This window comes from Haliotis rufescens, unplaced genomic scaffold (genome assembly GCF_023055435.1).
Source record: "Haliotis rufescens isolate VD_foot unplaced genomic scaffold, xgHalRufe1.0.p SCAF_7, whole genome shotgun sequence".
In the NCBI taxonomy this organism is placed as follows: domain Eukaryota; kingdom Metazoa; phylum Mollusca; class Gastropoda; order Lepetellida; family Haliotidae; genus Haliotis; species Haliotis rufescens.
Window position 1 is genome coordinate 46,855,319 of NW_025964361.1, and position 13,748 is coordinate 46,869,066.

General features: G+C 49.8%; 1 protein-coding gene across 17 annotated transcripts in view; it reads right to left on the reverse strand.

The window, feature by feature from the left end:
- Positions 1 to 13,748, reverse strand: part of LOC124143677 (probable phosphorylase b kinase regulatory subunit alpha) — a 91,392-nt gene that overhangs the window by 35,654 nt on the left and 41,990 nt on the right. For 15 of the 17 annotated variants that reach the window (XR_007218986.1, XM_048387647.1, XM_046512712.2 and 12 more), the window contains exons 18-19: positions 3,284 to 3,372; positions 2,340 to 2,513 (exon numbers count right to left, since the gene is read on the reverse strand). Coding sequence is in view for 16 of the 17 variants with exons in the window: in XM_048387647.1 (XP_048243604.1) it covers positions 2,340 to 2,513; positions 3,284 to 3,372 (263 nt within the window). In the remaining variant the exon portion in view is untranslated. Of the gene's footprint in view, positions 1 to 2,064; positions 2,098 to 2,339; positions 2,514 to 3,283; positions 3,373 to 13,748 lie in introns of all 17 variants that reach the window. The other 2 variants (XM_048387645.1, XM_046512709.2) reach the window with 1 other exon arrangement.

Sequence of the window (13,748 nt, forward strand, 5' to 3'; positions counted from 1 at the left end):
TCAATATAATATTGTGAGATAAATTCCTTTTAATAAACATGAAATAAGGTCTTGTATTTTGGAATTTGCATCTATAAATATAGAATTCTGCAATAAGTAAAAGTAAATTGAACACTTTAACCATTTTTATGTTCTCTTCAACTCCAAAAAGTATCAATTCTTCACAAAATGTCCTATTATAAACATGAAAGCACTGGTCCACACTGCACTTCATCCCAAAATAGTTTTATTACATCACATTCCCAAAACAAGTGAGTAATTGTTTCCTTTTCATTGTGACAAGGACCAGCAGATCATTTTGAACATAATTAAGTATATACAGAAAAAAATAGGTATGAATTCCTGAGGTAATTTTGTATTGAAACCAACCAAGTTTTACATCCTGTGATGTACTGAATATTTTATGACAGATATTGTTCCAACTGAAGTTTCAAATTGTAATTCCCACTTTTCCTGCCCTTTAGTTTTTACTTTTGCAGAAACCAATGACTATAAATATGCTTTGAACCTGACATGGAACCACACAGCACTGGTCCCCCACAGAATCTGTAATAACTTTAATAAACTAAGATTTGAGGTATTGTTTATGCTGCTGCTAACAGCAACAATGTGAACTTAGACAACATAAAGTAAGCTATTACTGTATTCGATGTAATAAGTGCCCCGCTCTAATAAGCGCCCACAGCGATATTTGCTAATATATTGGCTAGTGAACAATCCCAATTAGCACCCCGATTGGTCAATGTGCAAAAGACTCATTTATTTGTGTATAATACTCACTCGTGTGTTATATTCACCCTTAATTATGGGCATTTAAATTCTGGAAAAATATATCTGTCGTATGTAAATATTTCAGGCTGTCAGCATAAACCACGAAATTTATCTTTCAACTCTGTGTTTTTTCACCAAAATAATATTCTGATAAGAGCCCCCTATTTCTAATTTTGAATGCACACTGGGCACTTATTACGTCAAATACGATATTTCATGAATGCTGGAGCATTAATTTCTCAGTCAGCAGCTCATGTTAGTTTTATTTATTTTGAAGTAGTTTTCAGGAATTTTTAATCTGAAGCTGCATTTCTTGAGACTAGCATCAGGCAATGCAAAGTTAGTGCAAACATTCCAGATGCATATCGATTATTTTTGCATATTTGCCATGAAGACATGTATGTGTATAGTCAAGAACATGCTCGTGTTATTGAGGAGTTGGATGAAGACAGCAGGACTCTAAAACCTAACATCACAAATGTCTATCTACCTTGCAATGTAAGACACTCTTTGTTTGTGGTTTAATGCCGTGCTCAGCAATATTCCAGCCATATGACTGCGGCCTCTACATAACCGAATCTAGACCAGAGAATCCAGTGATTGATATTGTGAATTACAATCCACACCATAGTTGTACAATGTACTTGCCATCAACCATCGAGCATGACCACCCGATCCAGTTGGTCTCCTCTTACGACCAGCATAGCTTGCTGGGGATCAATTCAACCCAGTATCCCCACCCAGAATCCCCACCCAGAATCCCCACCCGGAATCCCCACTCGGAATCCCCACCCGGAATCCCTACTATAAATCCCCACCCGGAATCCCCACTCGGAATCCCCACCCGGAATCCCCACTATAAATCCCCACCCGGAATCCCCACTATAAATCCCCACCCTGATTCCCCACCCGGAATCCCCACCCGGATTCCCCACTCGGAATCCCCACCCGGAATCCCCACCCGGATTCCCCACCCGGAATCCCCACTCGGATCCCCACCCGGAATCCCCACCCGGAATCCCCACCTGGATTCCCCATCCGGATCCCCACCCGGAATCCCCACTATAAATCACCACCCGGAATCCCCACCCTGAATCCCAACAGGGATGAAAGACACAAGACAGCACCTAACATCTAACGCAATAAACGTTTCAATGTGTTAAGTCTAAAATGTCTCATCTGTCTTGCATTCTGTATTAATGTTACACCCTTAAAAGTATTTCATCACAAACTCAGCAGTAACAGGAGATAGCGCAAGCTGACATAAGCATTGAACTTGAAGACAATAATCACCACGTCCTGGTGTCACCACTTGACCTTGACCTTCTAAGTTGATAAACCAAATTGAATACCGGTAATGTGCATATCTCGAAAATCTTTGGTCACTTTGACTGATATAAATTAATCTAAATCATCTTATCAAACAAGTTTTGTTTAACCTACTAGCACATTTCATTAAGCAGAATTTATGTTCTGACACAAATATATCACTAATAAATGAACAAAAAAGAACTTAAATCTAAATTCATTCCAACTATAAACCAAACGAAGAATGCAGGATATCTTACCTGGTACTTGATCTGGGTCAATCTGAATTGACCTTGACCTTCGTACAATACCATGAACTGACTGTGACCTCTGTATCTTGCGCACACGACCTTTGCGGGTGCGGGACAGAAGGTGAGGTCGTGGACAGGTAGGGCTCATGATGTTACCGATGAACTGCATCACTGTGGCCTCACCTAAAACAGACAGCAGATGTTCCGTGTGTGTTCCGCGTGTGCTCTGTTAATGTTCTGGTAGTGTTCCAGAGCTCCTGCAGGAATACATAGTCTTCATTGATACATTCTTAACTTTCATTGCCTCTATAGAAGGATTCTTTTTAATTGTTTATTTGTTTGTTGTTTAATGCCACAATCATAAATATTCCAGTTATATGATTAGCCTGTAAATAATCAAATCTGGACTAGACAATCCAGTGATTGGTATCATAAGCAACATTCCATGATGGTGGGAAGGGGCTCTGGGATTTCGTATCAAGATTTATAAGATATTTTTTCAGCTAACTCTACAAAACCATATGTTTTTTTCATTTATAACTATGTTTCTGAATTCTTTTTTAAGAGTGAGTGAGTGAGTGAGTGAGTTGGGCTTAACGCCGCTTTTAACAGTATTACAGTTATATCGCGGCTTGTCAGCTTAATGTGGGAGGAAAGCCCGAAGTGATGCAGGTCTCAGACGTTTACCACTTCGGTGAAACCCACGAGCACAGGTATGGTGCTGACAAACCTAGAAACTCTTTTTTAAGAAAACCACCTTAATGCAACAATGTAATTGTTGTGGCAGGCAATTTGTTTTTCACCATGCAGAAGCATAATCGATAAAATCCGCCCCCTCCCCAAGAAAATATCCAATGGTCAGTCCTTAAGTGCACAAGAAACTATAACTCTCCAACAGGTCCCCACTCCTTTGTGGTTGGAAGGTTCCAGTGTTCCAGAAGGAGGAGACTTACATTGGTTTGGGTCGTCCAGGTCCCGGACGAAACTGAGCTTGGTGACACACGATGTGGTGAGGAAGTCGGACAACTTGCCAAGATGCACTCTGGAAAGTGACATGGCCAATTCCATTATTCAGTGTATCATACTCAATTCTACATGAAGGGTATTTGCCTGTCTTTCGTAATGCAATTTAACGCAAAAATTATTCTTTTATTTTGATACATACCACAATCTATTGCATACGTTCTTTCATCTGTAATTTGTAATGAAGTATAATGAGAAGGGCCCCTGACATCGGACCTCCCCTGCACAATTTTGACAACTTTGTAATTGTCTGCCCTTTTGTTGAATGTTACTATGGTCACAATGCATTTGCAATCTCATTAAAATCAGATCTTAGTTCTCTCTACCGCTTAACAAAGATCTGAGGACATCCCATTACGGGTCACGTCAGAACGACCTTTCATCCGACCAATCAGAGTGTCGCTTACCAGATCATGAAAGTGACAGTTTGAATATGATTTCTAATCATGCAGCCTAAAAAATTTTAATATTCAAAAACGATAGTTACGGGCTTAACGACTGAATCTATACAATCTAGACCATATATTAGCCGTTCGAGGATGTTTTTTTGTTCAGGTTTCAAACTTTTAAGCAAGAATTTTTCAAAATATGTTTCGCCAATTTAAAATTAGTGCCGTAAAGCATGAGAAAGCTGCCTTCTGATTGGCTAATGTCGACTTATTGTCAGTAATTGTGACCCGTAATGGGATGTCCTCAGATCTTTGTTAAGCGGCAGCGAGAACTAAGATCTGATTTCAATGAGATTGAATGCATTTGTAACAGACACAAAATATACAAGAATCTGGCAGGAATAGTTTTGCTTTTTTCATCACTGGAATCAAGTTGCTAACTTCTGAATTTCATAACAATATTTCAACTTGTCATCGGCATAATGCTACCCCTGCGTCACAGGGCCATATGACACAGTTGAACCAATCAACTCAACTCGAAAGGGTGTACGGGAATCACGCACGTTGAGACGCCCCACGCTAAACACCGTATGATGTGTGATTCCCGTGCAACCTTTCGAGATGAGTTGATTGGTTCAACTGTTTCATATGGCCCTGTGACGCAGGGGTAGCATTATGCAGATGGCTGTTTCAATGAATGCTCATTTCACCCGTGACGAACAGGTCTGGTTGTTGATGAAATATAGTGATAGCTAAATAGACAGATATTTTATTCATGCACCGATTGTCTTTAATTGTAATATCCAGTTATGTATGACTGTTTAAAAATCTCATACCAACTTTGACTGGAGTAGGTCCGATAGTTTTTCAGATATTGTAGTAAACGTCGGTACCTTAAATTACCTTCCAGACTATATCTATCACCAACTCCCTGCCTCGTCCATCAGCCTGCCTCAAACCGTCTACTGACTCACTACACCCGTCTGTCTATCACCAACTCCCTGCCTCGTCCCTCAGCCTGTCTGCAAACCTGATCTACTGATTCACTACACCCGTCTGTCTATCACCAACTCCCTGCCTCGTCCCTCAGCCCGTCTGAAAACCTGATCTACTGACTCACTACACCCGTCTGTCTATCACCAACTCCCTGCCTCGTCCCTCAGCCCGTCTGAAAACCTGATCTACTGACTCACTACACCCCTCTGTCTATCACCAACTCCCTGCCTCGTCCCTCAGCCTGTCTGCAAACCTGATCTACTGACTCACTACACCCGTCTGTCTATCACCAACTCCCTGCCTCGTCCCTCAGCCCGTCTGAAAACCTGATCTACTGACTCACTACACCCGTCTGTCTATCACCAACTCCCTGCCTCGTCCCTCAGCCCGTCTGAAAACCTGATCTACTGACTCACTACACCCGTCTGTCTATCACCAACTCCCTGCCTCGTCCATCAGCCTGTCTGCAAACCTGATCTACTGACTCACTACACCCGTCTGTCTATCACCAACTCCCTGCCTCGTCCCTCAGCCCGTCTGAAAACCTGATCTACTGACTCACTACACCCGTCTGTCTATCACCAACTCCCTGCCTCGTCCCTCAGCCCGTCTGAAAACCTGATCTACTGACTCACTACACCCGTCTGTCTATCACCAACTCCCTGCCTCGTCCCTCAGCCTGTCTGCAAACCTGATCTACTGATTCACTACACCCGTCTGTCTATCACCAACTCCCTGCCTCGTCCCTCAGCCTGTCTGCAAACCTGATCTACTGACTCACTACACCCGTCTGTCTATCACCAACTCCCTGCCTCGTCCCTCAGCCTGTCTGAAAACCTGATCTACTGACTCACTACACCCGTCTGTCTATCACCAACTCCCTGCCTCGTCCCTCAGCCTGTCTGAAAACCTGATCTACTGATTCACTACACCCGTCTGTCTATCACCAACTCCCTGCCTCGTCCCTCAGCCCGTCTGAAAACCTGATCTACTGACTCACTACACCCGTCTGTCTATCACCAACTCCCTGCCTCGTCCCTCAGCCCGTCTGAAAACCTGATCTACTGACTCACTACACCCGTCTGTCTATCACCAACTCCCTGCCTCGTCCCTCAGCCTGTCTGCAAACCTGATCTACTGACTCACTACACCCGTCTGTCTATCACCAACTCCCTGCCTCGTCCCTCAGCCCGTCTGAAAACCTGATCTACTGACTCACTACACCCGTCTGTCTATCACCAACTCCCTGCCTCGTCCCTCAGCCCGTCTGAAAACCTGATCTACTGACTCACTACACCCGTCTGTCTATCACCAACTCCCTGCCTCGTCCCTCAGCCTGTCTGCAAACCTGATCTACTGACTCACTACACCCGTCTGTCTATCACCAACTCCCTGCCTCGTCCCTCAGCCCGTCTGAAAACCTGATCTACTGACTCACTACACCCGTCTGTCTATCACCAACTCCCTGCCTCGTCCCTCAGCCCGTCTGAAAACCTGATCTACTGACTCACTACACCCGTCTGTCTATCACCAACTCCCTGCCTCGTCCCTCAGCCTGTCTGCAAACCTGATCTACTGATTCACTACACCCGTCTGTCTATCACCAACTCCCTGCCTCGTCCCTCAGCCTGTCTGAAAACCTGATCTACTGACTCACTACACCCGTCTGTCTATCACCAACTCCCTGCCTCGTCCCTCAGCCCGTCTGAAAACCTGATCTACTGATTCACTACACCCGTCTGTCTATCACCAACTCCCTGCCTCGTCCCTCAGCCCGTCTGAAAACCTGATCTACTGACTCACTACACCCGTCTGTCTATCACCAACTCCCTGCCTCGTCCCTCAGCCCGTCTGAAAACCTGATCTACTGACTCACTACACCCGTCTGTCTATCACCAACTCCCTGCCTCGTCCCTCAGCCCGTCTGAAAACCTGATCTACTGACTCACTACACCCGTCTGTCTATCACCAACTCCCTGCCTCGTCCCTCAGCCCGTCTGAAAACCTGATCTACTGACTCACTACACCCGTCTGTCTATCACCAACTCCCTGCCTCGTCCCTCAGCCCGTCTGAAAACCTGATCTACTGACTCACTACACCCGTCTGTCTATCACCAACTCCCTGCCTCGTCCCTCAGCCCGTCTGAAAACCTGATCTACTGACTCACTACACCCGTCTGTCTATCACCAACTCCCTGCCTCGTCCCTCAGCCCGTCTGAAAACCTGATCTACTGACTCACTACACCTGTCTGTCTATCACCAACTCCCTGCCTCGTCCCTCAGCCTGTCTGCAAACCTGATCTACTGACTCACTACACCCGTCTGTCTATCACCAACTCCCTGCCTCGTCCCTCAGCCCGCCTCACTACACACTACTCCCAATCTCTCTACTCCCTGTCTCGTCCTTCACCTTGTGCCGTGGATGTAGCCTGTCTACCTATCACCAACTCCCTGTCTCGTCCTTCACCTTGTGCCGTGGATGTAGTCTGTCTACCTATCACCAACTCCCTGTCTCGTGCTTCACCTTGTGCCGTGGATGTAGCCTGTCTACCTATCACCAACTCCCTGTCTCGTCCTTCACCTTGTGCCGTGGATGTAGCCTGTCTACCTATCACCAACTCCCTGTCTCGTCCTTCACCTTGTGCCGTGGATGTAGCCAGTCTACCCCCGTCTGCCTATCACCAACTCCCTGCCTCGTCCTTCACCTTGTGCCGTGGATGTAGCCTGTCTACAACCTACTGACACACTACTCCCCGTCTGTCTATCACTCCCTGCCCCATTCTTCACCTTGTGCCATGGATGTAGCCTGTCTACAACCTACTGACACACTACTCCCCGTCTGTCTGTCTATCACTCCCTGCCCCATTCTTCACCTTGTGCCGTGGATGTAGCCCGTCTACAACCTACTGACACACTACTCCCCGTCTGTCTGTCTATCACTCCCTGCCCCATTCTTCACCTTGTGCCGTGGATGTAGCCCGCCTACAACCTACTGACACACTGCTCCCCGTCTGTCTATCACTCCCTGCCCCATTCTTCACCTTGTGCCGTGGATGTAGCCTGTCTACAACCTACTGACACACTACTCCCCGTCTGTCTATCACTCCCTGCCCCATTCTTCACCTTGTGCCGTGGATGTAGCCTGTCTACCTATCACCAACTCCCTGTCTCGTCCTTCACCTTGTGCCGTGGATGTAGCCAGTCTACCCCCGTCTGCCTATCACCAACTCCCTGCCCTGTCCTTCACCTTGTGCCGTGGATGTAGCCAGTCTACCCCCGTCTGCCTATCACCAACTCCCTGCCCTGTCCTTCACCTTGTGCCGTGGATGTAGCCCGTCTACCCCCGTCTGCCTATCACCAACTCCCTGCCCTGTCCTTCACCTTGTGCCGTGGATGTAGCCTGTCTACAACCTACTGACACACTACTCCCCGTCTGTCTATCACTCCCTGCCCCATTCTTCACCTTGTGCCATGGATGTAGCCTGTCTACAACCTACTGACACACTACTCCCCGTCTGTCTATTACTCCCTGCCCCATTCTTCACCTTGTGCCGTGGATGTAGCCTGCCTACAACCTACTGACACACTACTCCCCGTCTGTCTATTACTCCCTGCCCCATTCTTCACCTTGTGCCGTGGATGTAGCCTGTCTACAACCTACTGACACACTACTCCCCGTCTGTCTGTCTATCACTCCCTGCCCCATTCTTCACCTTGTGCCGTGGATGTAGCCTGTCTACAACCTACTGACACACTGCTCCCCGTCTGTCTATCACTCCCTGCCTCGTCCTTCACCTTGTGCCGTGGATGTAGCCTGCCTACAACCTACTGACACACTACTCCCCGTCTGTCTGTCTATCACTCCCTGCCCCATTCTTCACCTTGTGCCATGGATGTAGCCTGCCTACAACCTACTGACACACAACTCCCCGTCTGTCTATCACTCCCTGTCTCGTCCTTCACCTTGTGCCGTGGATGTAGCCAGTCTACCCCCGTCTGCCTATCACCAACTCCCTGCCCTGTCCTTCACCTTGTGCCGTGGATGTAGCCCGTCTACAACCTACTGACACACTACTCCCCGTCTGTCTGTCTATCACTCCCTGCCCCGTCCTTCACCTTGTGCCGTGGATGTAGCCTGTCTACAACCTACTGACACACTACTCCCCGTCTGTCTATCACTCCCTGCCCCATCCTTCACCTTGTGCCGTGGATGTAGCCTGTCTACAACCTACTGACACACTACTCCCCGTCTGTCTATCACTCCCTGCCCCATCCTTCACCTTGTGCCGTGGATGTAGCCCGTCTACAACCTACTGACACACTACTCCCCGTCTGTCTATCACTCCCTGCCCCATTCTTCACCTTGTGCCATGGATGTAGCCTGTCTACAACCTACTGACACACTACTCCCCGTCTGTCTATCACTCCCTGCCCCATCCTTCACCTTGTGCCGTGGATGTAGCCCGTCTACAACCTACTGACACTCCCCGTCTGTCTATCACTCCCTGCCCCATCCTTCACCTTGTGCCGTGGATGTAGCCCGTCTACAACCTACTGACACACTACTCCCCGTCTGTCTATCACTCCCTGCCCCATTCTTCACCTTGTGCCGTGGATGTAGCCTGTCTACAACCTACTGACACACTGCTCCCCGTCTGTCTATCACTCCCTGCCCCATCCTTCACCTTGTGCCGTGGATGTAGCCCGTCTACAACCTACTGACACACTACTCCCCGTCTGTCTATCACTCCCTGCCCCATTCTTCACCTTGTGCCGTGGATGTAGCCTGTCTACAACCTACTGACACACTACTCCCCGTCTGTCTGTCTATCACTCCCTGCCCTGTCCTTCACCTTGTGCCATGGATGTAGCCCGTCTACAACCTACTGACACTCCCCGTCTGTCTATCAATCCCTGCCCCATTCTTCACCTTGTGCTGTGGATGTAGCCTGTCTACAACCTACTGACACACTACTCCCCGTCTGTCTGTCTATCACTCCCTGCCCCATTCTTCACCTTGTGCCGTGGATGTAGCCTGTCTACAACCTACTGACACACTACTCCCCGTCTGTCTATCACTCCCTGCCCTGTCCTTCACCTTGTGCCGTGGATGTAGCCCGTCTACAACCTACTGACACACTACTCCCCGTCTGTCTGTCTATCACTCCCTGCCCCGTCCTTCACCTTGTGCCGTGGATGTAGCCTGTCTACAACCTACTGACACACAACTCCCCGTCTGTCTGTCTATCACTCCCTGCCCCGTCCTTCACCTTGTGCCGTGGATGTAGCCTGCCTACAACCTACTGACACACAACTCCCCGTCTGTCTATCACTCCCTGTCTCGTCCTTCACCTTGTGCCGTGGATGTAGCCAGTCTACCCCCGTCTGCCTATCACCAACTCCCTGCCCTGTCCTTCACCTTGTGCCGTGGATGTAGCCCGTCTACAACCTACTGACACACTACTCCCCGTCTGTCTATCACTCCCTGCCCCATTCTTCACCTTGTGCCGTGGATGTAGCCCGCCTACAACCTACTGACACACTACTCCCCGTCTGTCTGTCCATCACTCCCTGCCCTGTCCTTCACCTTGTGCCATGGATGTAGCCCGTCTACAACCTACTGACACTCCCCGTCTGTCTATCACTCCCTGCCCCATTCTTCACCTTGTGCTGTGGATGTAGCCTGTCTACAACCTACTGACACACTACTCCCCGTCTGTCTGTCTATCACTCCCTGCCCCATTCTTCACCTTGTGCCGTGGATGTAGCCTGTCTACAACCTACTGACACACTGCTCCCCGTCTGTCTATCACTCCCTGCCCTGTCCTTCACCTTGTGCCGTGGATGTAGCCTGCCTACAACCTACTGACACACTACTCCCCGTCTGTCTGTCTATCACTCCCTGCCCCATTCTTCACCTTGTGCCGTGGATGTAGCCTGCCAACAACCTACTGACACACTACTCCCCGTCTGTCTGTCTATCACTCCCTGCCCCATTCTTCACCTTGTGCCGTGGATGTAGCCTGTCTACAACCTACTGACACACTGCTCCCCGTCTGTCTATCACTCCCTGCCCTGTCCTTCACCTTGTGCCGTGGATGTAGCCCGCCTACAACCTACTGACACACTACTCCCCGTCTGTCTATCACTCCCTGCCCTGTCCTTCACCTTGTGCCGTGGATGTAGCCCGCCTACAACCTACTGACACACTGCTCCCCGTCTGTCTGTCTATCACTCCCTGCCCCATTCTTCACCTTGTGCCGTGGATGTAGCCTGTCTACAACCTACTGACACACTACTCCCCGTCTGTCTATCACTCCCTGCCCCATTCTTCACCTTGTGCCGTGGATGTAGCCTGCCTACAACCTACTGACACACTACTCCCCGTCTGTCTGTCTATCACTCCCTGCCCTGTCCTTCACCTTGTGCCATGGATGTAGCCCGTCTACAACCTACTGACACTCCCCGTCTGTCTGTCTATCACTCCCTGCCCCATTCTTCACCTTGTGCCGTGGATGTAGCCTGTCTACAACCTACTGACACACAACTCCCCGTCTGTCTATCACTCCCTGCCCCATTCTTCACCTTGTGCCGTGGATGTAGCCTGCCAACAACCTACTGACACACTACTCCCCGTCTGTCTGTCTATCACTCCCTGCCCCATTCTTCACCTTGTGCCGTGGATGTAGCCTGTCTACAACCTACTGACACACTACTCCCCGTCTGTCTATCACTCCCTGCCCTGTCCTTCACCTTGTGCCGTGGATGTAGCCTGCCTACAACCTACTGACACACTACTCCCCGTCTGTCTATCACTCCCTGCCCCGTCCTTCACCTTGTGCCGTGGATGTAGCCCGCCTACAACCTACTGACACACTGCTCCCCGTCTGTCTATCACTCCCTGCCCCGTCCTTCACCTTGTGCCGTGGATGTAGCCTGTCTACAACCTACTGACACACTACTCCCCGTCTGTCTATCACTCCCTGCCCCGTCCTTCACCTTGTGCCGTGGATGTAGCCCGTCTACAACCTACTGACACTCCCCGTCTGTCTATCAATCCCTGCCCCATTCTTCACCTTGTGCCGTGGATGTAGCCTGTCTACAACCTACTGACACACTACTCCCCGTCTGTCTGTCTATCACTCCCTGCCCCATTCTTCACCTTGTGCCATGGATGTAGCCTGCCTACAACCTACTGACACACTACTCCCCGTCTGTCTGTCTATCACTCCCTGCCCCATTCTTCACCTTGTGCCATGGATGTAGCCTGCCTACAACCTACTGACACACTACTCCCCGTCTGTCTATCACTCCCTGTCTCGTCCTTCACCTTGTCTAGTGGATGTAGCCAGTCTACCCCCGTCTGCCTATCACCAACTCCCTGCCCTGTCCTTCACCTTGTGCCGTGGATGTAGCCCGTCTACAACCTACTGACACACTACTCCCCGTCTGTCTGTCTATCACTCCCTGCCCTGTCCTTCACCTTGTGCCGTGGATGTAGCCAGTCTACCCCCGTCTGCCTATCACCAACTCCCTGCCCTGTCCTTCACCTTGTGCCGTGGATGTAGCCTGTCTACAACCTACTGACACACTACTCCCCGTCTGTCTATCACTCCCTGCCCCATTCTTCACCTTGTGCCGTGGATGTAGCCTGCCTACAACCTACTGACACACTACTCCCCGTCTGTCTGTCTATCACTCCCTGCCCTGTCCTTCACCTTGTGCCGTGGATGTAGCCTGTCTACAACCTACTGACACACTACTCCCCGTCTGTCTATCACTCCCTGCCCCATTCTTCACCTTGTGCCGTGGATGTAGCCTGTCTACAACCTACTGACACACTACTCCCCGTCTGTCTGTCTATCACTCCCTGCCCCATTCTTCACCTTGTGCCGTGGATGTAGCCTGTCTACAACCTACTGACACACTGCTCCCCGTCTGTCTGTCTATCACTCCCTGCCCCATTCTTCACCTTGTGCTGTGGATGTAGCCTGCCTACAACCTACTGACACACTACTCCCCGTCTGTCTGTCTATCACTCCCTGCCCCATTCTTCACCTTGTGCCGTGGATGTAGCCTGCCTACAACCTACTGACACACAACTCCCCGTCTGTCTATCACTCCCTGCCTCGTCCTTCACCTTGTGCCGTGGATGTAGCCTGTCTACAACCTACTGACACACTACTCCCCGTCTGTCTATCACTCCCTGCCTCGTCCTTCACCTTGTGCCGTGGATGTAGCCTGTCTACAACCTACTGACACACTACTCCCCGTCTGTCTATCACTCCCTGCCTCGTCCTTCACCTTGTGCCGTGGATGTAGCCTGTCTACAACCTACTGACACACTACTCCCCGTCTGTCTGTCTATCACTCCCTGCCCCATTCTTCACCTTGTGCCGTGGATGTAGCCTGCCTACAACCTACTGACACACAACTCCCCGTCTGTCTATCACTCCCTGCCTCGTCCTTCACCTTGTGCCGTGGATGTAGCCTGTCTACAACCTACTGACACACTACTCCCCGTCTGTCTGTCTATCACTCCCTGCCCCATTCTTCACCTTGTGCCGTGGATGTAGCCTGCCTACAACCTACTGACACACAACTCCCCGTCTGTCTATCACTCCCTGCCTCGTCCTTCACCTTGTGCCGTGGATGTAGCCTGTCTACAACCTACTGACACACTACTCCCCGTCTGTCTGTCTATCACTCCCTGCCCCATTCTTCACCTTGTGCCGTGGATGTAGCCTGTCTACAACCTACTGACACACTACTCCCCGTCTGTCTGTCTATCACTCCCTGCCCCATTCTTCACCTTGTGCCGTGGATGTAGCCCGTCTACAACCTACTGACACACTACTCCCCGTCTGTCTATCACTCCCTGCCCTGTCCTTCACCTTGTGCCGTGGATGTAGCCTGTCTACAACCTACTGACACACTGCTCCCCGTCTGTCTGTCTATCACTCCCTGCCCCATTCTTCACCTTGTGCTGTGGATGTAGCCTGCCTACAA